Source organism: Seriola lalandi, unplaced genomic scaffold (genome assembly GCF_002814215.2).
Source record: "Seriola lalandi dorsalis isolate HSWRI2012SDOR001 ecotype SW California unplaced genomic scaffold, Sedor1 jcf7180002054864, whole genome shotgun sequence".
In the NCBI taxonomy this organism is placed as follows: domain Eukaryota; kingdom Metazoa; phylum Chordata; class Actinopteri; order Carangiformes; family Carangidae; genus Seriola; species Seriola lalandi.
In genome coordinates, this window is record NW_019525417.1 from 933,487 (window position 1) to 960,686 (window position 27,200).

Below are 27,200 nucleotides of genomic sequence, written 5' to 3' on the forward strand. Positions count from 1 at the left end.
CTAGTTTGCATGACCTCAGACTCAGTTGAAACTGGGACTTACAGTTACACATACAAAACATAAGCAAAATGTATCAAGCATAATGCAAAATGACACACAGCGTGTGGAATAATTCAGGGCCATATACTCTAATTCTACAATATTTTGTTTAAATATAATTATGTGAAAACATACACTGCCTCCAAATGTCTCATTTGTTGTTACGGTTCCTTTTGGAGTGTGTCTGTGTGCATTTTGAGCATGAGAGAGTGAGTGTAACTTTGTGCCTGTGGAGTGTGTGCATGTATGTGTATGAGTGTGTGAGTGGGTGTGTACACGCATGCCTATTAATGAATGAACAATGACTCCTTTTGTTGTGTGGTTATTTTCTTTCCTTTCAGTGGTTACAAAAGCGACTCACGAAAAATGTATCTCCCACACAACTGACATAGATCTGCCCTATGTTTCTTCACCTCTCTCTCTCTCGATACAACCACAGACTTGTTACTCCAAAACAGAAAGGAAATATGATGTTGTTTTTTTAAGAAAAAAATCCCCAAAAATCCATATATATATATACGGAGACAGAGAAAAAAAGAACTAAGGAGACCTTTCAACTCTGGTCGAAGGTCAGATCCTCTCCTGGCAGGTTAAAGGTTGAGAGTCTAATCACATTGCCAACGCTGTGAGAGCTCAGTGGGATGTGACAAATATGGAGTAGAAAACCTGCTTCACAATCATTATCTTCAACTTCTTGAAAGACACAAACATCTTTTTTGACCCTGGAGGATTTCTGTGTTTTGTTAGTCTCTCCTTACGTCTTTCTTTGTGTGTGTTTGTCAGTAAGAGAAAGGAGTTATTGTTTTCTATTGAACAGTATAATCTGCTCCTTCTGTTCCTCCTCCTTCCCTGAGGCAGAATCTGCAGCAGGTTTACGTCTTGCCAACCACGTACAGTAGCAGGGGTGGGGACTGATATCATAAAATGTGTGTGTGTGTGTGTGTGTGTGTGTGGGGGGGGGGGGGGGGGGGGGGCAATGATTTTATGATAGAAGGATGAGATGGTCTCTTGGCTTGTCTTGGGTGTCACCAGTTTAGACATGCAAGAAAGTACAGTGATTAGTAATTAGTAAACTCCTGCAGATCACATCTGTTTGTCTGCACAAGGACAAGCTTTGCCAATAAGGAAACACTTTGTCTAGTAAACTACATTCTTGATGGTAACCATGACTGCCCTGCTTGTAATGAAACTATTATATTTTAGAGACCATATCAAACAGTGCATCTTATTCCAGCATAATTATGATGCTCTGTTTTCATTCATGATGTGCATCTGTTTGACCAGTAATGTATGTGGAACAGCACATCTTGTCCCTCCCCTCAGGTAGAGTCCACGAGTGTCTCCCCCTGGATGTATCTCAAATGTACCATGACAACCTGTCATGCTTGGCTATATGTGCCTGCAGCCAGACAGAAGGGTTCATTCCCCATCACTGATCAGCAGTGAGCGGGCATCTGCGTGCATCTCTTGTTGAAGAGTTTACTGCTACAGCAGCTACATGACAACACAAAGTGGTAGCATGTGTGCTAATTAGGGCATCTGCATGCATGTGTTGAGTAGATGAGTGCATATGTATGTGTGTGTGTCTTTCTGCGTGTCCATACTGTGGTTTAGGGCTTACACGTCTCATACGTTGGGATAAAGGCAGTGGTGCGGTGACGAGCGCCTAATCTGAATGCATGTGATCGGCCCGGTGAGGCTGGAGAGATATGAACGTTTGACTTGTTAAAAGGAATGTTCTTCACTAAGAGTCTCTGTGGCCCTGACATAACTGGGACATAGTTCTCATAGTCAAAGCTAATAATCAATTCCCACTACGGGGATAATCTGACAGCAGACCCCCATGGAGCGTGACGCCTCCCAACGCAAGCTGTCGTCACATCCCCGTATATTAATAACAACCAAAACAGTTACCAATAGCAACTGAAATAACCCCATGGGGCTCGCATTCACGAGGTGGCGAACACTTGACAATGGGACTGATCTTCGCTGTGTGCTTTCATGTTGGCGTTTGACGCTAATGACTGATAATACGGCACATCATTGAAACTGTCTGTTTCTGCAAATTTGGCCAAAGATAAAGGAGCGTTCATTCTTCCAGGCTCTGTATGTGTGTCCAAACCAAATGACCTCTGAAGATATACCTCTGATTTGTTATATCACAACACTGGCTATTCTTCATATATATATATATATATATATATATATATTTTTTTTTTTTTTTTTTTTTTTGTGTGGGAACATAACCTGTGTATGGTACAGTGGCGGTAGGTGTCCCCCAGGGGGGTGGCAAGATGAGCTGGGCTGCGGCATCGTTCCTTATCTCGATGGAACATTAATAACGCTGGGACCTGGGGAGAAAGCTCCATCTGGGCCGGGTCGTGCGCTGCTGAGGGGCCAGACCACTGACTCTACGAGTCTATAATCCCTCACATGGTGCAATGACAGCCTGTGGGGCCCAGTTGACAAACACACACTTTCAGGTGTAGCTTTCCTAGACAATCAAAACCCTTGAATGGAGTGCCCCCCCCCCGTCCATTTATTTCCACACCTACAAAAAAACCCAAAAAAACCTTAATTAAATGGTGTGTCTGCAACGCCTGACACTTCCGACTACAAATGAGCTCTTATGAATAATCATAATTATTTTGTCTGCCCTTCAGCCCTTATCCCATGGTGGTTTCAGTGTTAAATAAATTACAAACAGCCTGATTCACTTTGAAGCAGGTGAAAACGATCCAAGAGAGGCTGTAAAGGCCCTAACCAAAGGAAATCATATTATTAAGAGGGCAGGTCACCTTAACTCTTTCAGTGTGGTGCTCACGTTGCCGCTCACTGACCTGTCGATTCAATTTTTTCACCACTCTGTCTATAAGTGCTTGTTAATCAATATACTAATAACAAGGATCGTCTCGCTGTGGGTGTCACAGAGGCATGAAGTGTTGGCAACATCTCCCACCTCTCCACCTCCACGTGTCAGTTTGTGTAATTCAGTTTTTGATTTCTATATCTTTGTCCATCTTCTGCTCACAACTTCTCTAATCTCGCTGTAAAAAAAAAGAGCCTGACGCATCAAGTTATATTCTGCTTTCTTTTTTTTTTTTTATAAGCCAGCAAGCAATGCTGTTCATCTGAACGACTGAGATGTAATTTTTAATTGTGGACAAGAAAATATCCAGTTTACAGGTATTTTATGAAGCCTGTCTATGCCATGTTTAGTGAAAAGGACAATCTCAAAGGATATCAAAGCAGTCCAGAGTCCCTTGTCTGTTCTGTGCTGCAGAGGAGACGGCGTCTGGTTGTCTGCCTCTCTGTACAAGGACAACACAGCCTGCTAAAAAGGCTACATCTCAAGGTCAGAGCTCTGTAAATGTTTCATCCAGGAGATGTCTCCAACCACAGGGCAAACACAACATCAGTTTTTTTTATTTTATTTTTTTTATTAAAACCCAAGGACTAAAAATTCAGCTGTTCACTGAAAAGTTTAATAGGATTTTGGGTAATTTTTCTTCCAACCAGGAGAAGGTTCTCTTGTATCATCCTCAGGTCATATCTAATTCATATTATAGCATCGTCTTGAGTGTCAGCTGTGCCTAACCAACCCTGTGAAGCCCACTGAGCTGGCATGTCTGGCCCTTCATGTAACATTCCTGATAATGGATATATTTTTGGTGTTATTTCCTTGTGAGAGGGGCAGTCAGAGAGATGACTTTGATCTCTGCTGAAGGTGGAGGTGAAAAGATCGAGACTGAGGAGCAGTAAATGAGCTCCGCGGAGTGAAGGGGGCATCGCAGTTCTGTCTCAGTAGACTCTGTCTCTTATACACATCTACCCCCCTCATAGAGCTTCTTCTGCCTGATTGTTTTTCTCAGCTAAGGTAATTCAGGTGCACTAGCCTGGAGCTTCCCTGACTTGTGTTTATTAGTTATTCATTTCCATCAGCCTGAGTTGCTTTGGGCGATGTGATCTGCAACGTGCTCCTTGCTCAGGTGTTCAACAGCCCAACTGGATCATCCTCTCTCTCTCTCTCTCTCTCTCTCCCATGATGCCCAGCAGCACAGCACTACTGGGTTCTTAATGGTAGAATGCATTTTCATTATTGGAGAAAATCGCAGAGAGACAGCACAGATGTAAAGTTATATTGGAAAATGCTGTGGGTCTTGGTCTGAAGTGTTTATTAAAGCAAAGTGTTTTCAGAATTGTTCATTCAAACCTGATGATAATCCCACCTTGGAACATTTCATTTCTCATATTCAGTGATAACAGATAAAAGAAGTATTCACATTCCTCACTGAAGTGAAAGTAGCAATATCACGTGATAAAAATATTAAATTTCAAGTAAAACTCGTGCAAAAACATTCAACATTTTACTTCACTAACAAGTATTAGCAACAAGTTGTTCATAAAGAATAAAACTTCTTTATTATTATTATATTGTTGAATAATTTGTATTGATGCATCAACATTTAGGAGGTACTTTAATGTTGGTCGAGGTGAAGCAAATCTTTATTATTTTATACATTTGTGGGTATTCATATATATAACAATGTGGCATATTTTATAAATGAATCAAATTTTTTATTTTCAAAACATAATCTAACAACTAACTTCTAGAAAATGTGTAAACTCCTGATTGTAGCTGTCAGATGTAAATACCTTACATATATACATGTATGTAAGGTATTTACATATATGTAAGGTATTAAATAATTATATTTCTTAATTAAATAAATTGTACTTAGGTACTAATTTGTATGTATGGTCAGCCGATGCACATGTCATGTTGGTAGCTGTAGTTTGGAGGAATGTGCCAATAAGAAATCTCTAATTTAATAATGCATGCATGGCCAAAGTGATACTATAATAGCCCAAACTCAGCAGAAATGTACACAAACCTTCAATGTATTCATATGGAAAACTTGATCTGATCTTGATTTCTTGTATATATTTATTCAGATGATAATTTTAAACAATATCATTTTGTCTAAAAAAATTAATTCAATTTAAGTCAAATGCTATTTTTTTTTCACAAGATTGTCATGTTTTCTTTGAATTTGAGATAAATACTTTCCATTACAGGAATATGTGAAGCTTTTTAATCAAACTCATGCAGTGTAAAATGAACAAGTGCTGGATCATGTTAGCTAGCCATAGTACGTGGCTGGACCATGTATGGGTGCCAACCGTGGACTTGGTTTCTCGGCTGCTCAGGAGCTTCAGGGAAGCAAATTAACACTTCCAATTCACTGAGCATCTCCTCCTTCACAGCAAATAAACTACTTTCACCACATCTACTATTATTACTAAATGAGGCAGAGAAATAACTAAACATAAGACACTCTTTATCTTGTGTGTTTGGTGATATTTTCAGTCGCTTTCATGGTTATTAAATCAGGATTTTAGCATATGTGGTCCAGCCATTTTGACCTAGTCTTGTTTATACATAACATGGGCTAGGGAAGAAGATGTATCATAGATAATAGATAACAACTTCTTCCCTCACAACAGTCTTCAGTAAGAACTAATCAGCAGCAACACAATTTTAAAACAAATGATTTGTCCTCACCATCAACACAAGAGGGTTTGTTGCGTGTCGTCCCGGCCACTTTCCCCGGTAAACAGGAGCACTTGACTGTCTGAGAACGCTCCTCGATACGGTTCTTGTTACAGCATCGGTGGGCAGCAATCACCTCACACGTACCTCCCTCTGCAGACAGACACACAGACAGACACAGTACACAGTCAGTACATGTGAGACAATGGGAAATATATCAGTGAAAAGTAACTGAAGCAACCATAGAGCGTGTTCATTAACCGATTATAGCTCAACTGCGCACCACACTGTGCATTTTCTTTAACAGAAAAATCCAAACAAACAATAATGATGTGAACGAAAGATTTGGAAACCTCAACTACCTCACATCATATCATGTGCTGCAGTACAATTTTTGGGCACTGGAAGTATGTGTTACAAATTGGCCCTCCAGGCATCTCAATTATGTCATCTAATTTCCTCTCAGTCAACGTCGGCTGTACTCACTCCATACAAATCAGCCTATGATGAAGATCACATCATACACTCAGTAAGCGTAATGTGGCTGGCGTTAAATCATTGATACCTTCCATATGTTGTCAATATGATTAAAAAGGATGAATCTTTTCACTGCGCTACTCTATCGACGATCTGGCAGTCATTAGACTTACATGGCTGACAAAATATGGTCTTAGGCTATGCTACACTAAAGCATTAACTCCAAAACACAGGTGACATCAGTCAGAGCAAATACTGTGCAATAGGTCCCAGTCTGACAAAGGAGGATGTCAAAAGAATTCTGTGAAAAGAGAAGGCGATAGGCGCCGATGGCGGTACTGGGTCAAAATAACAATAGGGAGGATTGCCCAGGGGAGGGGGGGGGGGGGGGGGGGGGTGGGAGCTGAGGGACATCCTGAAATGAGTGAGACAGGCAGAGAGAGCGAGAGAGAGAGAAGAGAGAGAGAGAGAGAGAGAGAGAGAGCTAGAGGACAAGGTGTGTCTGGCTGCCAGGGACTGGCCATGCCAGTGAGTAATGAGGGAGCCACTGGAAGTGCCCCCTTCACACAATTATAAAGCGTGGGGCTAATGCAGCCAGTGGAGCTGCAGGAGAGAGGCCCTCCATCACCACTCTCCCCTTTCCTTACGCCCCAGGAAAAACTCTTTATCTTCCCTTGACAGCCACCGCAACAGACACCAGCATCCAACAATTAAACTGGAGCTCATCCCAGGACAGAGGAGAGTAGAGGATAGGAGAGGAGAGGAGAGGTGAGGTGAGGAGAGGAGAGGAGAGGAGAGGAGAGGAGAGGTGAGAGTGCAAAAAGAAGAGGAGACAAGCAAATGCCACATTCCATCTTGTTTGTGCCTCATTTCACTTGGCTGTACCAAGTTTTAAAGAGGACATCCTGCTGTGGTGGGAAGATGCATTTGCTTCCACTGGTGTGACAACAACCGGTGTGTGTCTCTCTAGCTGAGTTGGCTGTGCAAATGTTTAAAGTGGCTCGGGTCATGAATTACAGAACTGAGCTCCCAGCAGCCTAGACAAGTTTGGCAACAGTTTTCTTCTCCCATTCCCACCAATGTCTGTCGTGGCCAGACCAAAAGCTGCAGAGTCCTGGATTAAAAGGCAAACATTTGCAGTCCTGCTGGACCGTGCTGTCGTGCAGTATTAATGTCACTCTCTCAGTGCTTGTTGTTAGATATTTCCGGGCAGGAGGAGGCAGAACACTGACTATAAAAGTGAGTAGAAAAATCCCTTGAGTGTGCTAAAACCCCAAAACCCACAATGTGTTTTCTTGTTGAATATTTTACCGACAACTTCCTGACCTGCAGACTTGCTTTCAAGTCAGAGCATACCTCTGAATAAGTGAGGACTTTACATTGCGTCACTGAATGCTGAATTGTGTTGAATCCCCTCAGCTAGCTTCAGTGGTTGATATGCTGGTTAGCACTACAGAGGCTTAACCGTCGAACAACTGACAAGGGACAACAAAACACAGCCCTTGTCATCTTCATATCACTTGTTTGAATGTTACTTGTCTTGGTGTGTGACTTTTGGTTATGGGATTTAAGTTACAAAGACAATTTTGCATCCTAAATATTTAACACTCTGTGTTTTCCCATTTCACCAAGGGGACACTTAACATTCACAAATTGACCAGTTGTAGAAAAAAGAGAGTTCTCAGAGAACCTGTGCAGCAATATGGGTTCTACTGGGGGAATTAATCTCCTGAAACACATATCGGAACATAATCAAGGTATGACTGTGAACATACATGTACACACATGTCAACAATACCAAACCTTCAGCTACATAAATGAGGTTGGGATGTTGGAGGGCATTGGCATGAGGGTATCACAAGAGTTATATTATATGCATATAACTGAGAGTTTATATAGTTACACTTGTGTGATCGGTATTGGCTGTTGCTAGACAGCAATGAACCAATGCTACAGATCATGAATGAAATTGCGACACCAGTTATGGGAGCGCAACTTCCTCCTTCTATATGTTGTACAGGAAGGGCAATAAATGTATCATGATTCATGTTTACCTTTATAGACTTTCTGCAGTTCACGTTGACAGTTAGTACAGTACAGAAGATCAAGCAGGTTTTGAGCTGCTGCCAGTTGATTTTCAACCTAGACTGAAAGAATTGAAAACTGATAGTTGGTCTTAAGGGACGTTCAGCACTATTCTGTATGAAGTATGGTACAACTTACTCCTACCAGACCTTTGGTAATGTAAAGAATTCACGGTTTGTGGGGATTAAGCTTGTAAAAATGTTGAACTGGGGGACAAAAGTGATCTTTTCAGTGAAAAATTGTAGTGTATGTTTCACTTTTAGACTTCTGACTGAAAATGTCTCTTCTGGAAAAGACATTTTTATGATTACCCTTCTGATGATTATTATAATTATTGCCATCAGAACTTGGGGATATCCCTAACACACACACACACACACACACACACACACACACACAGTCACTTGCCAGCATGTATCAGCCATGGAGTGAGGTCCTGCCATCAGCCAGGTGGACATTAGGCGTGATCACTATGAACCATCTGGTATGTGGAGGAGAGAGCTGTGTAAATGGTTTCACGATGACTGTACTGGGCCAGTCATGAGAGCCACTTAGACGACAAATGGCCACTTGAACTAGACATAATCCCATTCAGGTAGCTGGGAGCTCAGGGTGGGGTAAATGACCATCCATTATCTGTGTCTGAGTTTGTGCGTGTTGTGTATTTATGCATATGATTTCTTATGGTATTTCATAATGGATATTTTCTGCTCAAGTGCACAGTGGTTACGGTGTGTGCATTCTGGTACGATATAGGATCACCACAACTTGAGACATGACGGCAGGTTGTGATGGATGTAGTGCTTGGAGCCTGTCAGGCAGCTAAAGGGGTTAAACCAACCTGCAAAGATGGAGTGGCTGGCTGTGCACTGTAGCCTTTGGTGAGGGGAGGTGAAGGGCATCGATGGGACCACTGACTGGTCATTTTTCTCCTGGTGGCCCACAGTGACAGCAGCCATTAAATGACTGGATGAGGTGATTATGTTTAAGGAAATCAATGCTTCATTGTTTTCAGCTTAGCCCAACGGCCAATTAGGAGCCGTTAATGAGGGAAGGTTGTAAAATGTGGAGATAGAGAGAGGGAGAAGGAATGGGGGCTCATGATAAAAAGCCACACTTCATATTCAAGTGTTTTCTGCAGAGCACAAAGAGTTTGTGAACCTGGAAAAGTTATACGTATACATAACTTTTCACATTAAGATAAATGTACCACACTGGTCTGAGTATAAGAAAGTATTTTTTTTTCTGGAAAATACTTAAAGAAGTGTTGGTTGTCTTATATCTGACAACTAGATAATTACGTGCTCACAAGATGAGATATTCTTTGTGAATGGAGAGCGTACTGGTTTTGTGTCAGAAAATGTTGCATTATGGGTTGTTTGCAGCGCACTGTGTATCATCTGTCTTTTAGAGTTAGTCAGCCCTAGAAGGGTTTTGTTACGAGTTAATGGCGTCTCCTGTTGTCCTTAGAACTTGACCATGGAGCAAATCATCAGTCAAGCTGGTCAAAATTACTACTGTCACATATGATGAGGAGCTCAAAAAGACAGCCTGAAAAGTGCTAACTGCCAGAGAAAATCATTTTGACCTCTTCCAAGAGCATGGCAGGAGAGTGTATGAGTATGTGACTGATAGGCAAACTACACAGATGTGGGATTTATGTGATGCTTAAACGGCATTATTCATGTTTGAGTTTTATGAGAAAAAAGGCTTGAAGGATGAGGACTTTCTTCTCGGAAACGTTCCCAATAGGACTCGTGAAATTATTTTGAATGTTTTTCAAAAAACGGGTGTTGGAAAAGGGGTTGGAGGTTGGATGGGTTTGTTTTATAATCTAGCCAATACTTGAAACCTCAGATGCTTCAAATCAATGCAGTTATAGATGAATTTACAGCGAGAGGTATTGCAGTAGGATTGCAGTGCATAAACCCTGCATTACAGAGATCAGTGCACATTTAATAGTTCAGTGGTGCAAAAGCCACAGGCTACAGAGGGGGCATTTTGCTGACATGGTTTGGGTCTCCTCTGAGGGGAGTGTCACTGCAAATCAATACAAAGTTCTTCTGATTGATCACCTCTATCCTGTGATGAAACGTTTCTATCCTGATGGGAGTGGTCTCTTCCAGGATGACAAAGTCTCTATCCATAGGGCATGAGGGGTCAGTGAATGGTTTGATGAATATGAAAATGATGTGGATCAGATGCTATGACCTTCACAGTCACCAGATTAAACCCAATTGAGCACCTATGTGAGATTTTGAACTGACAGCACTCTCCACCACCACCATCATCATGAAAGGACGGAATATCTTTTGGAAAAAAGGTGTTTATCTCTCCAGTAGAGTTCAGACACTTGTAGAATCAATGCAGAGAAGCATCGAAGCTGTTCTGCAGCACGTGGTGGCCCAATACCTTACTAAGACACCTTATGTTGTCTTTTCCTATAATCTGTCTCCCATCTGTACAACACGCAACCCATGACTATATTTTTTTCAGTTGATACATTCAAGGTCACAATAACAAACCCAGGAGAATGTATTCTCCAAAAGACTGCAGGCTTACAGACAGTTTCTTTTTATCTTCTGAGTTATAAAGAACATACTCTACTGGCAGCTGATTTCCTTCTGATCTCACTGCATGTGGCAGTTTTTTGACACAGAGATAAATGCAGGTGCTCATGACAATGTCACCACAAAAAAACACAAACTCTTTTCACTACACTTTGGCTCAGCTTCAGCGTCAACAACTATAATCTATGCAGAGTAGCCAAGAGCAGTACTCACTGGCACACCATCAGCAAGCATTTCTGTCACCTCCTCTCTTTTTAACTCTCTTTAGCTCTCTCTCTCTCTCTATCTCTCTATCACAACTCCTCTCACTGCTACAGTTATTAGGTAATAACATATGGCCAAAGAAAGAAACACAGCACCCGAGAAAAATTAAGCCTTTCAAGGACTCATCATAACAACTTAATCAGTGCATACTCAGGTTAAAATGAACCATTTCTGCCTGTGTGTTGGAGTGGCTGCTTTGTTTTGCCAAACAGACAGCTGCTGCATCAACCACAGTCCATCTCTCCTTGCAATTCCTCCTTCTCTGCAGGCTTGCTGCTGTTCCCCGGTGCTTCTGCCTGACAGCTATCCACTGCTTCTAATTGTGAATTTACATCTCAGGTGGAAACAGGAATTATAGCTCCCGTTGTCAGTAAATAATTGTAGACATGTGGAGCTGAGAAATGTAAAAATGACACTCAGTTGTTATTCAAGAAGCAGAGTGAGAGCTGCATTTCAAATTATTGCCGAAAATTATTCACATTTGAAAGACAAATTGAGCCTCTCACAGTTGCCAAATGCTTCTTTCAGTACAAAGTAACTTTGTTCACTTTGTAACTTTGTTCACTTTGTACTGTGCCAGACAAGTCCATTCAAATCCTTGCAAAGTTTTATTAAACGGCAGATTGTTTATTGAGTTGGTTTATTTCTGTCAACGGATCCTTCTGTGAAATCATGCATAATGGAAAATGACCCAATTTTATGCTGCACGGTTTGAAACATGCTAAAATGCATCTGATTGAAAAGTTGTCAGATATGTCCAAATAAAGAATAAAAAAAACTGTATTCTGTTTGTCCCAATTAGTGTTTTTATTTTTCAGATTGGAGGGAAGAGAGAGGGAAGGGATATTAATGACCTGTTTCAAGAGGCAAAGGCATCAAAGTGGCTGCGGGCCAGCTGTCCCACTGCATATATGTTTAATGATGCTCATCAGAATTTTGCTTTTCATTACTTAAACATCAAGCTGGAACTTCATGAACACTCCCCCTGATTACTTAGGATAATGTTTAAACACGTTACAAAGCACCGCTGAGTGGATTCCAAATGGAGGCCTTAGAGGCAGTGCCAAGGAACAACTTTTCATGTCCTTCCCCTTGGCAACAGATACGGTTTATATATTTTATCAGAAATTACACAACCCTCATTTACTGCTCAAATTCCACTACTTCTGTAACAGGACTGGTCAAAATGAATATGTGTGAAGAGAAATCCCAGCATGGAGCAGAATTAGACCTCAGTGCTATATTTTCATGATGGAGTATATCACGGCTAATGCGCTCTGAATCACACCTTATGCAGTATGTAGGCGACGTGTGAAGCAGCATGAAGAGAAAGACTGCATGCATAGTGCATAGTTCTTTGCATGAGCCATATTAGAGCTACACTGATATGTATGTTGCTGAACAGAGGTGTTAACATGGACACTGAAAGATTGAACCCCATGAACTCCTCTCATCATTTGGATATTCTTTGTAGTGGTAAAGTCCACTAAGGCTTGAGCCTCAGCCAGTTGTTCTCACTTTGAAGGCCCTTTACACACACCTAACTCTTGCCAATGAATAATAAAAGTCAGCCTCAAGGAGGAAGGCTACCATTCGCTGTTAAACACATCTAAATAAGTGAGAGGAAGGCAAGCTTCAGGACATTTTACAGTCTGTCTCCACGAATAACAAACAAATTAATCTCAGGGATTGTTGTATTTATCTAATCTAAAAACCTTTTGACCCATGTGTCGCTGATGCATCAGGAGCTGGAGTGGATCCACCATTTATCAAGTGCGCATCAGCACCCTGTTGGAGCGATCCGTATGGTTTCTCTGACCTCAGCCAGAGTGAAGGCTTCAGGCTGGTTTCTCACTGACCCTGCTGTGGCCTGGATTTCACTTTCCTCCTGAGGCAGCATCACCCACAGTAATGGGAGTAGACAAACAAGTGCACATAGCAGCTATAGTTGCGCCCGGAGCTACCACAAACCTGGGGGGGGGGGGGGGGGGGGGCACTCCAGAGCTCAAGCTGACTGACGGGAACCACTGACCCAGCTACACTGGAGTCACATGAATCAATGTTGTTTTTCCCCTCTGTTGGTATGGCTTACTTCTGAATCTAGCTATACCCTAAGAGAATACTGAGTACTATTCAACTACAGTGGGCCCAACGTACAGAAAGGTATTCTGAATGGGTTTGAAAAAAGACAAGAAAGCCAGGGGAAATAAAAGACATACAGAGAAAAATCTTAGTATTCACCTTCCTTTTAACAGGTATTCTCGATGCATGAAGACATGGAAATGGCTCCAGTTTACTGAATAGGAAAAGTATAATGCAGCAATTGCACCATTGGTGGTAATACTCTTGACATCTTTAACAGGTAATTCCATTAGTACGAATAAGAGATGCAAGGTGCTGCTGGCCACGGCCCTGGTCGATTCTTAATCACCTGTATGGGTTTCCTCTCATGGGCCTGTATGACTCCAATGCTCACATCTTTATGGTTATTAAAGTTAACGATTGCTGCGTGCCTCATTTACCAAGGCTCTATCAATACCAGTTCAGCACCATGAAATTACCCCAGTCCAGAGGGAGCAGCATGACAAACCGGATTAAGAGGGGCTCTGTAATGCCCTGGCATATATAACTCTCCGTGTCATGGACTCAGCCCGCCGCAAGAAGACCCACTACCAAGCTCAGCCCTAGTGAAGGGAGGGGCGCTACCGAGGGGCTGCTGACAACCATTACAGCTTAAATGTCAATCCAAGCTTTTATTACCCACATGGTTGTTCAGAAAAGTGATGAAAACTAATAGCTGGCAGGTAAAATAATACAAAAAAAAACACTTTGGAGAAAACACATTAAAAGTTCTCAGAAGTTACCTTCCAAATGAATGGAAAAAAGAGGGGTGATTATGCTAAATATATGCAGGATATAACCTACTTCCGTGGTCTTTCAGGTGTAAGCATAACTTTGTTGGATACTCTTTTATAGGCACGACAGTTACATTTTCTATGAAGATGGGCTTCGTTGCATTTTAAATGTGGTGTCAAAATAAAAACCTGCAGTAAAGGGGAGAGGTGGCTTGTGTCCCTTCACTTGCATCCTGCTTATCTTATTTCCATGACAGGAGGACGAGGCCAGAAATAGTGTAGTGCAGTGCCAGAAACAGTATAATATAGAATTTACTGTACGCTGTCACACTCATATAAAGAGGTGCATTAGATAAAGCCAGCAATTTTCTATTTATCACTTCTTGTTTCTCACTTTATTCCTCTCTACTTGTGTGCGTGTGTGCGTGTGTGTGTTCGCGCACACTCTTTATACTTTTTTCTTTTTTGTCTTTAAAAACACAACACAACCACTGAATCCAAGCCTGCAGATGTGGCCGTACCACTCTGTGTTTTACTGCACCCTGCAGTAGGCTTCAGTTGGTGAGGCCTGACCTCTATTCAATGTCCATATGACACAGGTCACTGCTCGCTCTAAATGAGAGTCGGATGGTGAAATGAGCAACTAAATTGTCCATTCAAAATCACAAAACTGCCTTTTTGAACGGCACCACAGAGCAGCCTTCAAAAAGTGACATTCCTTGGGAGAAAACAATTGGATGCTGTGAGGCCTGGAAAATGGCCTGAATATAACCCATGAGTTCCAGTTCACCTCCTCGGAGGAAAAAAAAAAGGAGGAAACTAAGAGGAAGGAAAAAGTTTTGAAAACGGTTCAAAGTAAGGTTCCAAAATGCTATATGTGATTGTTTAGTGTGACATAGGGTGTAGTTACTGTCTGGTCTGAGATCTATTCTTAATACTGTGCAACACAGAGTGACACAGTGGAGGAGGTGTGATGCACGGTGGCTGTCTCAACCAGCAATCACGCTATACTGCGGCTTGTGCGTGTGGGGTCTGGAACGACATGTCGCCCCAGGTTCAGGCGAGGTCTGCATGGCTTACACACAATGCATTATCTAGCATGCATAATGCATCAGCAGGCACTTAACATCAAATTATGGATGCATGCAAAAATTCCCAGAGTAGTGTATGTAGAGAAAGGGCACTTTGCTGTGCAAATAATCTGCCCACTTTCTGTAAAACCGAGCAATCAGGGAATCACATGATTTTGCATAACTGGGCCTCATATGCAATAAATGTTAATAAGCTCATATCCTTCTCACTGGCATGTTTGCATGTTTTAATGCTGCCTTTAAGCATTAAAGCAGTTGGCTACAGCTCAGTGTCTGTCTTTTAATGGCCTCTCTCATTTATTTATTTATATTATTGTAAACACTTGCAGGCACAACCAGCAATTTAAATGCACTAGCACACACAGTACTAACACAAACACATACCTCTCGGCTGTTTGTGGCTAGTAAATAGTGAAAAGTGACCCTGCTTTACCGTGTAACTGTTGGAGGCCCATTTGAGCTAAGGCAGTCTGGTCTTCAGCATGCGGCCTACAGTATGCTATCGCTAACATTCTACAAATGTGTCAAACGCACACAATCTATTGCTAAAAAGCTCACAGCTTTTGCACACGTTTTACAATTCAGCGCCTGCATTCTCTGTTCAGGTCCCGTGTCACTGGCTGACGTGTACATGACAAAGTGTTTTTCACTGAGCACCTTATTAAAACGGATATTGGCTTTTAAATGACGCATTCGTGAGATGATAATTGTACGGCAGAGCATTGATCATTTTCCCAAAGACTGACTTCCAAGTGATAATCAATCCAAGTAAGAGCAAAAAGGAGGAAAATCAATGTGCTAAACACTTAGCTGCTGTTTGACAATGCACAGTAAGGATGTCAGATGTGGCATTTAGCAGCTGACCTTGCTCTCGTGGCGGCAAGGACGGGAGACCGTTGTGGATTATGAAGAAGACGTGTTGTGATGTGAAGCTGTCATAAAAAGCTACAATTTTTCATGACCGCAGAAATTTTATTTAAAATGATCAGGTAACAGTCCTTTTTTCATACCTGCTTATTAGACGACGGGTCATACGCTAAAGAACAGCTCGAATTACGTTTTTTCATCACTACATTAATTCATGAATCAAACAAAGGGCACAAGGGTGATTCACTAGGTTCCTATGATTTCATTAACGGACACTTTCTGAATAATTTCCCATAGCTGTTACTTTTGTCATATCATATGCAGAGCGTACTCTGAGCTTGGTTATATTTTTAATATCACAATATGAAATTATATATAAACTGAGCCTTTCACCTCATCTTCCAGTGTGGCTGTTAGAGACAACTATTAACACTTTTGCCTTCTGACGTGGTCGAACTTTGTGTCGTGCAATGCAGCTATTTTCCATCATAACCAGGCCTCAGGTTTCCAGCAGACGAAGCAGAGACAGAGCATACGTTCCATATTATCTAAGATAACATGTAATTGTAGCCAAAGATAGCGAGAAAATGATTTGAGAGGAGGCTTCACTGTTAATTCTCACCACTCTGAATGGTATTTCTTTACTGTAGAAGCTAATTATCCTTCTCATAAAGCAGCAATGATACCTTTACAGACAGGTTCTCAGCCTTATCAGAGAGCAGAATGGAGACTATTGAAAACAAGGCACAGCTCACAATGTACAACAGATTAACTACGGACCAAATAGACATTGGACAATGATAATCCATTTTTGTGTCACAGAGCACTAAAATGGGTTTTCAACCTATTTCTCTACCTTTGGGGAAGCTATGACAAATGACTATAAGCGAGACGAGAGGTTTTGATGGGGGTAAGAATGAGAGGAGAAGGGGAGCGTAGTTATTTGCAGTGTCTAAAATCGGAACAATATGAGGAGTGGAACACAATTTGGCATCAGATTACTCACAGCGATATCCATCAAAACATACAATTCAGTCACTCAATATCATTACTGTCAGCTTGATAAGCTTTTAAGCTGGAGATAACATCTTGATGTGGTAACACAAATGGGAGAAGAGTCTCAGTCTCATCTGTTTCTATTGTCGAGGCCACAACAGAGAAAAATGAACCGCGTACCACAACGATGAGCGAGATGATTCATTCTAAAAATGATTGAGGAGTTTATCATTAACAAACCGCTGTCTCCCATCCCCACAGAGATGAAGACAACAACAAACTTTCCACACCATTGACATCTCTTTGAATCAATACTTTTATATTCTGGGAGTGTTTATGCGAATCACATGTTTTCTCTGTGTGCAGAGAAAATAGCGCAATCAAATGGTTTTAAAGATTCCTGTGGCTTCTTATCAAACGTCATGACGCTGAATTGACTTCCTGAATGCTGGAGCTCTGTGAAAAGAAAAAGCTCTAACTTTCACTCTTTTTCTCTTGTCTGACTGAGAGTGATTGCTTCATCTTCCGTAGCAATCCTGTGCAGAGAGGAATCAATCATGAATTGAAATATGCCTTGATTCAGTCACAGAAACTATTCCCCATCTACCAGATTAAATATCAACAGTAATGAATGACACAGTCTCTTGTAGCCATTAATTATAAAGATTAGAATCATGACTTTGTTTTCAACTCAGGCCCATGCTGATTCTCAAGGTCAGTCTCTCTTCTGAGAAGACTTAATTGCAAAGAAACACAGAGACGGAATGAATTAAATAGTTTTACATTTATTTTTCTGTTGCCTCGTAACTTGTTCATGCAAAGTTATGATGAAAAGAAAAACAAGCAAACGATTGAATTTTCAGTCCTGTGTTGACAATATTCACATACAGTGCATGTGCCATAGGCATTATATTGTCTCCTAACTGTGAAACCGTTACGTAGAGATGAAGTGAAAACTTGAATCTCCTCATCAGTCTTGCCTCTACATACCTGTAAATTTGATCTGTGCCACCAGGGTGGACTGTGAAATCATGTGGCTGCACATCAAAGTGTGACTGAATTCAGTGTGCATACTAATGCCAGAGCGATGCATGCACTGAGCTCTGAGATGGAGAGAGAGAAGAGGAAAGGAGAAGAAGAAGAAGAAGAAGGGGGAGAGGGAGAAAGCAAGAAAGCAACCAGAGAAAATTTCTCTTCAAAGAAAAATAAATATATTAGAAAAACTGAATTATGTTGACATTTCGAGAATATTTTATCCAGGAGAAAAATAAGGTTAAACTCAATTTTCAGGTACATAAAGGTCCACCTTAACTACGTTTCCATGCTGGTATCGACCTTTTATCTACAGATTGTACTTGCAAAAATCCCCCCAGCCCCACCCCTTCCCTACAATACATCAGCTTGGGAAGAGATATGGCTGGTATGCTGCCAAAAGCAGCAGTCACCGTGTGTATCCTCTTTATCCATCATATCCGCTGCATCATTTCCCTGGTCATTGCCTGCGCACTGGTGGTGCTCCAAGTTGTGACTGCGGGTTCAGAGCACGAAGATAAGTGATTGTCCTCCGACAGACAGACGAGCTACCTTGACAGGCAATGAAGAAAGGAGCCTGTGCACAGCACTTCAGTAGATGCTCTCCCTATTTCTCTCTGCTCTGTCTCCCTCCATCCATCCATCCACCCATCTGTCCATCCATCCATCCACTGCTCTCCAAGGTAGGTCAAAAGAAAGATCCTGCTTGGCAGCTCATTCCTCACTCTGATGAAGCTCCTTGTTAGAGACTCATCAACTCCTCTCTGTGTCTCACACACACACACACACACACACACACACACACACACACACACACACACACACACACACTGCAACACTATCTTTCACTCTAATACTTGTCTTAGAATGTCTCTATTTCACTTTTGCCTTCCATTCTCATGTCTAAGCTCTCTCTCTCATTAAAGACATCTCCAACCGTGGAGTGTGCGAGGGAGGTATAGCATCTGACCAGACTGAACTGTGACGTGTTCAGGGAGGGCAGATTGCACCGTGCACCAGCTCTCATTACTGCAGGTCACTAACCAGAGGTCATCGAGGCCGAGTGGGCCCAGGGGCTGGAAGCTGTTGCAGCAAAAATGCATCTTTGCCCTAAATAATATATATATATATATATATATGCTTTGGGATGTGACGCATGCCACAGTGGAGAACATGAAAAAGGGAGATATTAAAAAAAATGTGTGTTTGTGTGTGTCTACTCCCATAACACACACACCAAAAGATTAGACTTTCAAAATGACTCTTACTGCAATTAAGTCTGTCACACAAAGGAGACATTCAGCGCAGTGCAAGTAAATATTCCTAAATGGCAACTAATGGAATTGTACAGGTTGTCTTTTGGTTGACACTGTTGCAGAGAAGTGTATTTTTGATTAATTTCATCATAGGGTAATTTGTACATTCATTTTCACATTATTGCTCCGATCTGTCAACACCTATGCACTCTAAACGGAAGAAAATACAATAATGATATTTGCCAGCTGTTTCTTGCGCACAAATCGAATTAGAGTGCAGCTCTCAAGGACAGCAACAGATGGTTGATCACAAGAGGAGAGTAAATCTCCAGCAGTTATTGTACTATGACACTCCTATGTTTATCTCCGCAGTCTTCTGGAAAAGCTCCATTATTTCGTTTTCGCAAGTACTGGCATTTTGTAACGGCAAACTGCTGCACGTTTCCTACCAGACAGACTCGTTCAGTTGCTCACAATGGCAGCTTGTTAAAATGTGTTTGAAAAGTCTCCTATCTTTCTTTCTCAGAGTTGCTGCTGAGGCAGATGCCAACTCTTTTCAAAATAGAAATGTCTTCAGACCCGCCCTGCTCTCGTCGAATTTAATTAATCACCTTTAAATTTGGCGCCCACCCGCCCTCCACGCACCAACCTCCACCCCCGAGAATAGCGCCACTTTTTGGTGACGTCAACAGTGAAGCTTGACACGCCCTCTCTGGCCCGCACACCCCTGTTGGCATCGGCTGGAGGGCTCCGATAAGACGAAGGAACAGGGTGAGATGCAGATTGCGGAGAATCCGTCGGTTTTGTTTCTGATCTGACTGGAGGCTCTTTCTCTGATTGTGCAGTATCTCCTCTCAAAGCACAGCAGCCCAGCAGCGTCTCTCACAGGGGAATATATAGGAGGAAGGACTAAGCTGATAAACTTTGATATTCAGCTAATCACTTAAAAGGAAATTCTGGTTTCATACAACCCAAGTCTTATTTGTCATAGTTTTTTACCATGATTTCTACTGGTAATAATGCGAGGCAGATGCCGGTCCTCTCTTTTTCGCATTGCTAAACGAGATATGAAGTTTAAGGACATTCATTTGGCCTCCGGTATCTGGAACAATTTGTCATTATTTTTAATCAATTACGTGTTTTATTAACCCACAACGAAAAATCAATAGATTCATTGATATTGAAAGTAATCCTCAGCTGCAGCGCTGTGCGTGCAGCAGATGAAAAGGATGAAATGAGACAGAAGAACAGGCAGTCGGACACAAAGACAGATGGAACAGGTTGCAAGCCAGCAAGCTCACCATACTGTTGTGTCTCCTCTTATAACTCATCACAAGGTACGTTCCTTTTTTCTCCTTTCTTCATCAGGACTGGGTCTCCCACTGACCTTGTCACAACTTTAAACAAAACTTTTTCTTAGAGGACACAGTTTAACAAAACTTTCCCAATGTATTCACTTGCTCCTCTTCCGGAAACAGGGCGGTGAATATGGGTCAGCCCCCGCTGGAACACCTGAGGATTTTCAATAGCAGAGCTATTGATGCAAAATCTGGATGTGAAGAAGGCACCTGAAAAGCTCTTTAATCAAAATCACTACCTCAGCTCAACACTTGATGAAACCATTGGACTTTTTTTTTACTAATCCAATGAAATGGAAGCAGGGAATAAGGAATAAAGCCTTTTCTAACATTCAGAAAACAGACAATTGGAGAGGAGGAGAGCCAACAGAGAGGCACAAGAACCCATAACATGAATGAAAACACCTGTCAAAGCTCTCCTTAAACTCTGTTAAACACATCGTACCTGTCATGCACTTTAGGAACACTGCAGCCTTGGAAATGACACAAAGTTTCCTCATCAAAGTGCATACACAAACCTTGAGGGACACACTGAAAGTTGAACACAGTAATTTGTCATCTCAGTCGAGCAAAACTATCGATCAGTGTTTATACTGTACTGTACTGTACAAGGCATTCATAACTGTCACATATGGCTCAGTGTAGGTGCTGCATCAGACAGACTTTCAGAAGTAATTTGGTCCAGTGCACTTCACTCTGCAGTGTGTCTGAGCTAAAGCTCTGTTATATGGCTCCTAAAGTTTTTAGTTGTAACCTTTGTAAACCTTTAGAATAAATCTGCATGAGAAATTCAAGTTTGTACATGGGTATAAAAGATTTGTATATGCAAAAAATCAAACAAAGAGACTGTGAATAAAATTTGTGAATGACACAAAGTCAAAAATGACTGAATGAATTTTGACCCTGTTTTTACATCTGAATCTGATTGGACAACGACAGTCCGACCACAAGGCGAGTCCAATCAGAGGGCAGGTGGTTCCGTTACCTTGACCTTAGCCGCAGATCCTGAAACGCAGTGGATTTTCAAGAGGCAGAACGGCGCTGGCTCTCCTGTGACCCAGGTGAGTTTACATTCATACACAGTACAGTAATGTTTGCCATTATTGTCATTATCTATAATGAACTCAGCTGGGTCACAGAAGACCCCATGCTGTCATACAAATCTTTTCTACACATAAAATTGAATTTCTCATGCAGATTTATTTTGAAGGTTTACAAAGGCTGGTTTACAACTACAAACTGGAATTATTTGTGAACACAAGTTTACTTAAAATCTTTTGTACTGTAGTTTGAGCCGATAGTGTTAAATCAGGATGCCTTGTCGTATTATAAGGCAGTCTCCGTAATATTGGAAAGCATATGGACGGACTAATTAGGAATGCTCTGTTCTTTGCCACAAAGCTCTGGGCCACTGACTACACTGGCCAGGTAATGAGCTGAGCTGACGACATAGGATCCCCTGTATGTTGCTACAGGGGACGCCCAGCTAAGACCTCCAGACTGGAGACGTGTTCTTTCAACACGCGCAGCGGCATGTGGCAAGGTACACCGCACTGCCCCCAGAGCAAAGCACTGTTCACTCAGTGTTAATGAATCAATCAATTTCTCCCAGATAAATCACAGTGAACGCCTCGCAACGGCAGACTGTCACCATGATGAATTCCTTCATTTCATGTAATAAGCTGGCTGGGAAGTGATTTATCCCTGCTGCGCAGGCGGCTATATACAGCAGTGGACAGGGGCGAGAGATACAAAATGAAGTGTAATATGTCATTGAAATATTTCCCATGCAGTCAGTGAATAAGGTTGAGCCGCGGGAAGAAAACACTTCAGTCCAAAATCCAGTCGATATCAAAAGACTTCACTCAATCTCTGGTTGAAGCAGCAGCCGGTTGGGACTTTCGGTTGAGCGGCTGATCTCGTGCTGCGCTGAGGGGCCCCTGATTGACCATGGGCCAAAACACATTTCCTGACATCACCATATAGCTTGCTGACATTTGGCTTGAATTATGCACTGAGTCTTTTCAAGGCTTGTGTTCGCTCTACTCCTTATATTACAGAATGAGACAAAGATAAGTGGGAGTAAGGACTAAATTCTAATGCTATTGATTGCCTTTGCTCTGCCCTCGTTCAGGGCCAAGATTAAGAGCTGTTGTGATTCTTTTAAATGCAGACCTCTCCTCTGGCTAAGTAGGAGCCACCGCTTACTAATCAATTTAAACCACTGCTGAGCTCCAAGCACATAACAATCCCCTCCCAGTCTGTGTGAAGGGATTGATGTGAGTGTTCTGGTTTCTGCGCTGATCCCAGTTAAGTGATGCTATTACTACACTTCAGTCCTTCTGCCTTTTGACCCACAAAACCTATAATACTACATTAATAGCAGAGCAAGTGGCGCATCAGTTAGTATTATTTTCACCGCCGAGACATCTCATTGTCCTCATCCAGTTATTTTTCTGATCATATGAATAAATTGTAGTGATCTTTGCAAAAGTTGACTGCAGCGATCAAGACCTGAAAAAAAAGAAAGCATTAAAGTCGATTTAAATGAGCCCTATCAAACTAATTCTGCATGAATAAAAAATGCCTACATCCATAATCATTAATCATATTAATATTAACATTGCTAAAAGATTCATACCGACCAAACTCCATTGATGATTCCATTTGTTGAAATGGGAAAAGGCTCACAGCATTTTTCTCCCTGTTCCACATATAAAAATATCCTCCACTTTAATTTATGACTCATTTGGAATCCATAATAGTGAAAGTGATAATAGTATTTCAAAGTTTTCTGCAGAGTGAGATAATTGGAAGTGAGACATTAGGTAGCAAGTGGACAGTAAATGAAAATAATATTACTGATGGTCCAGAAGCCCTTGCCCCGACTAATCTGTTTCAATTAAGCAGCTATGCAGAGACGCTTCGTACGCGTGTATACTAGATGAAAGCTTGTGAAAATATGTGGTGTAGTTTCAACTGTTTGTTCAAATGATGCCAAATATATAACGTTACATTTAAAATAGATATGTTTTCCATAGTAAACACAGAGCAACATCTTTGATTCCTCCTCATCCAAAACTTCAAAAGTTCACAGATGAATCCCGCCCCCCCCCCCCGAATTAGCCCCTGAGGAGCTGTCTTGCCCTCTTCCTTGTCATTATTACCACCTTTATGGTGCAATCTGATAATTAATTAAAAATAAATGAGATATTCCCTGAACTTATGGGCTGTAGAAATCGAGAGGTGATGTAGGAGGCTGTGCTTTAACGACTTTGGTGGCGTGATAATTAAGAAGCTGTCATCGCCTGTTACCTTGTCATTGTGTGTGTGTGTGTGTGTGTGTCTGTGTGTCTGTGCGGGTCTTCGTGTGAATAGCCCACTAATCTCTTAATATGTGTCTGAGGTCTCATTTGAGTTCAAAGGTCACCATTTAATTATACTGCGGAAAATACTTAATTTTCAATTATGATGGCGCTGGGGAGCTCACCTTGAAAAAGGACGACTCAGAAACAGGCGGACGCGGCCCCTTCTCACCTTTTCAGAGGTGGTTTTTATTTTTTTAAACACTGGAGTTTGTCACTGTGGTTGATTTGCATTGGGCTGTGGCATAATGAAGGTCTCCTGTTGGTGACCCTTTTTAGTTGTGACTTAGGGGTCATGTTGCTGGGATAAGCTCCAGCTGCATAGGAATCTGTCTTTCACTGGGGCAATTAGCGCACACACACACACACACACACACACACACACACACACAGACACTGAGTCGGGCACAAAAGCTTGCTTGCACACAAACACGTCACTTAAAGAAACATTTATGCCTGTTTTTAGGTAAGAGGAAGTCACATGCAAGTCTAATGCTACTCCTCCCTGCAGATAACTGAGTTGTGAACAAAAGAAAAATGAATTTGGAGCAAGAACTGCTGACACACATTTTGAAGGAAACAGGGTCATGACACACTTGGGCGACTATTGTTTGAGTCATTATTCAAAACACAATTTTCACTATGGGAAATAACCTGCAGTGGTGAAACTGCTACTCAATTATAATGTGCCACATTCGAATTGAAGTCAAAGGAAATGAGTGGAATTTGAACAGTGTCGAGTGGCAGGTTTGACAATGTACTTTTAACTTCAGCTCAGTCCAGAGGTGATGAGCCACATTAGAGGAGACATTAATGTCCAAAAGGCTGAAAGCGGCAGTTTTTCTTCAGGGTTTGAATTCAATTTAGAGCCGAGAAGTTTAGAAAATTTTTCCAGTAGAAACGAGGTTAGCATTATGCAAAATTGCCCATTTTATGTTGCCTCAAATGTTCTCAGAGTGGCAGCCAATAGACGGCACTCAGCAGGACACTTTCCTACGAACAGTTGGCATCACTGAGCCCGAGCAGTGGGACAGTCTCACAACACAATGAGTGATGAAACGGCTCCCGATCCACGTACTGCGCCTTGTTCACTTTCCCTCTTCCTCCCTGTCTGTTTCTCTCTCCCTCTCTCTCTTCAATACTCAACTGAAAGCTTCCCTTGTTCTCAGCATGGAGAAGCGGATGCAGGTTGAAAGACATTTCTTTTTTTTCTTCATCTCAGCGAGAAAATGAGTTTGTTTCTGGCACTGGTAGGGATACGGCTTTTACAGCTTTCTGCTGCTGCGATCAGGTATGGTATGTGGGTGCCAGTTCTCAACATTTCCATTTTGCCAGGCATACAGATGCCCCCCTACACACTTTTCCCACCACCAAACACTTTTACCTATCTTACTTAACTGTTACATGCAAACAGTCCAAAAAGGGTGAGGGTGGAAAGACAGGAAGGATGAGGAAACCTTTTGCTAACACTTTATTTGGATAGTTCACCTACAGAGTGTTTACAGAGCATTAGTAACATTTCAACAGGTTATTAGTTGAGATTCAGCTGTTTGGCTAACCCTCACTCTAACCACTAAATGGTATACTAATTGTTGAATATGTGTAAATACATTGCTGAACATTAGTTGAACAAAGATAACATGCTCCATGTGGGCGGACTATCCAAATAAAGTGTAACCAACTTTTTTACTGTTCAGTGCAGTTTCTTTGTTCGATTCAAATGCTGCTCATTTATCAGGCAAAACAACCTGCTGAACAGGAGAGAAAAAACACAATGACTAAATTCCCTCAGAGGTGCAGAGAGAGGAGAAGGAAGGAAGGAAAGCAGGAAGGAAGGAAGGAAGGAAGCCACCCCGTTTCCGTTGGCTGACTCATTTTTATTACAACTGGACTCAGTGTGCCTCTCTCTCTCTCCACTTTGAATAACACCCACGATTGAACGCCTACTCTCAGTCTAAGGTGACATCCATCTGCTTCATAAATGCAACCTGCACACAAACAGGAAAATGGCACTGAAGTGATGCTGACTAAGATAAGATTGTATATTTAGGCTCTGAAAATAACAGCCCTACACAGGGTGGGTGTATTTATTTATGACATAGACTGTTTATATTAAAACATGCATATCAATACTTTTGTTGGGTAAAAATAATACACTTTGTTCTTAAGCATAGGTTCAGATATTTTTATATCTTAAACTTTAATACTATCCTCTCCTGTCATATGATTATTGATATAGTAATAGTCAGTATCATTCCTCCCTGTTACTGGCTGTGAAGTGATCCCTTAATGCAACTGCGACATAAACATGGCCAGAATTTTAGAAACACATCAAACATCCCCACTGCAACTTCACCCCTCAAACAAATGTTTGACTTTTTGCCCAACTTTTTTGAATCATATATTTGTTCATTTAATGATTTCAGTAAATTTTGTGTCAATATGTGACGATCTAAATAGTGTTTGTTTTTTCGGTTGTAGCAGACTAGTTTTCAGCACAAAAGTTGTGTATGACAGGCATAGAGAGGAGAAATAATGATAGCATCCAATACCTCCTTCAATATACACAGCATATGGCATGTGAGCGCTGTTTACAGACTAGCGAAAAATCCAAACCCATCCTTCTACATTTGAAAGATTTTAATTGTTCGTCGTTCTAACCGTCTGCTTTGATTGAAGCACCAGCTCTCATTTGGGACACATTTCCACTGGAAGAGGAGCTCTGCTGCAGAGAGCAGCTGGAACTTAAACCGTTTCATGTATGTAGAATATAAGCCCTGTTTTGCTTTGGTTTGTTCACAATTGTTCTAGGTTTTTTTTTTGCCAAACAATTTGGAGTATGCGTCTATTCTTCTGGGACACGCTGGCTGCAATTGCGTTTGTGTGACTGAGCAGACTGTTACTAATTTCCTTTTTCTGTTTTCACCTGTTCTCTCTCTTTATTGGCAGAGCAGACCTTGAGGCTCTGTCTTCTCTCCGGCACTGGGGACCCTTTAGACATCCAAACAGCACCTGGATCGCACGCTAAGACATGCGGCAGCTGTGATATTTCAAAAACTGAAAGAGAGGGAGCATGAGAGAGGGGAAAGGCATGCAGGGAGTTGTGTCTACGGTTCAGCGATTATTGAGAGCATCAGTATCTGCATGTATCCACTGAGGTTTCTATGTACACTGGACGTCAAAATTGTGTTTCTCCTGTATGCAGCTTCTTCCGACTCACGCAAGCAAACCCACAGGCATGTGAAATTTAAAGAGGAAGGGGGTCTGCCAGGGTCTCAACTGGACCACAAATTGAAATGCACTATTTAATATAGTCAAAGCAAATAGTTGTAGTCTGAGTGTAAGTGAGAGAAGCAGGGAGGATAACAGAAAAGGGGGTGGGGTTGGGGTT

At 41.7% G+C, this 27,200-nt stretch overlaps 1 protein-coding gene across 4 annotated transcripts in view; it reads right to left on the reverse strand.

Annotated features, from left to right (window-relative positions):
• The window catches only part of tafa1b (TAFA chemokine like family member 1b), a 106,311-nt gene that overhangs the window by 14,072 nt on the left and 65,039 nt on the right, over positions 1 to 27,200 (reverse strand). For all 4 annotated transcript variants that reach the window (XR_015438573.1, XR_015438574.1, XM_023428001.2 and 1 more), the window contains exon 3: positions 5,606 to 5,746. Coding sequence is in view for 2 of the 4 variants with exons in the window: in XM_023428001.2 (XP_023283769.1) it covers positions 5,606 to 5,746 (141 nt within the window). In the remaining 2 variants the exon portion in view is untranslated. The remainder of the gene's footprint in view (positions 1 to 5,605; positions 5,747 to 27,200) is intronic.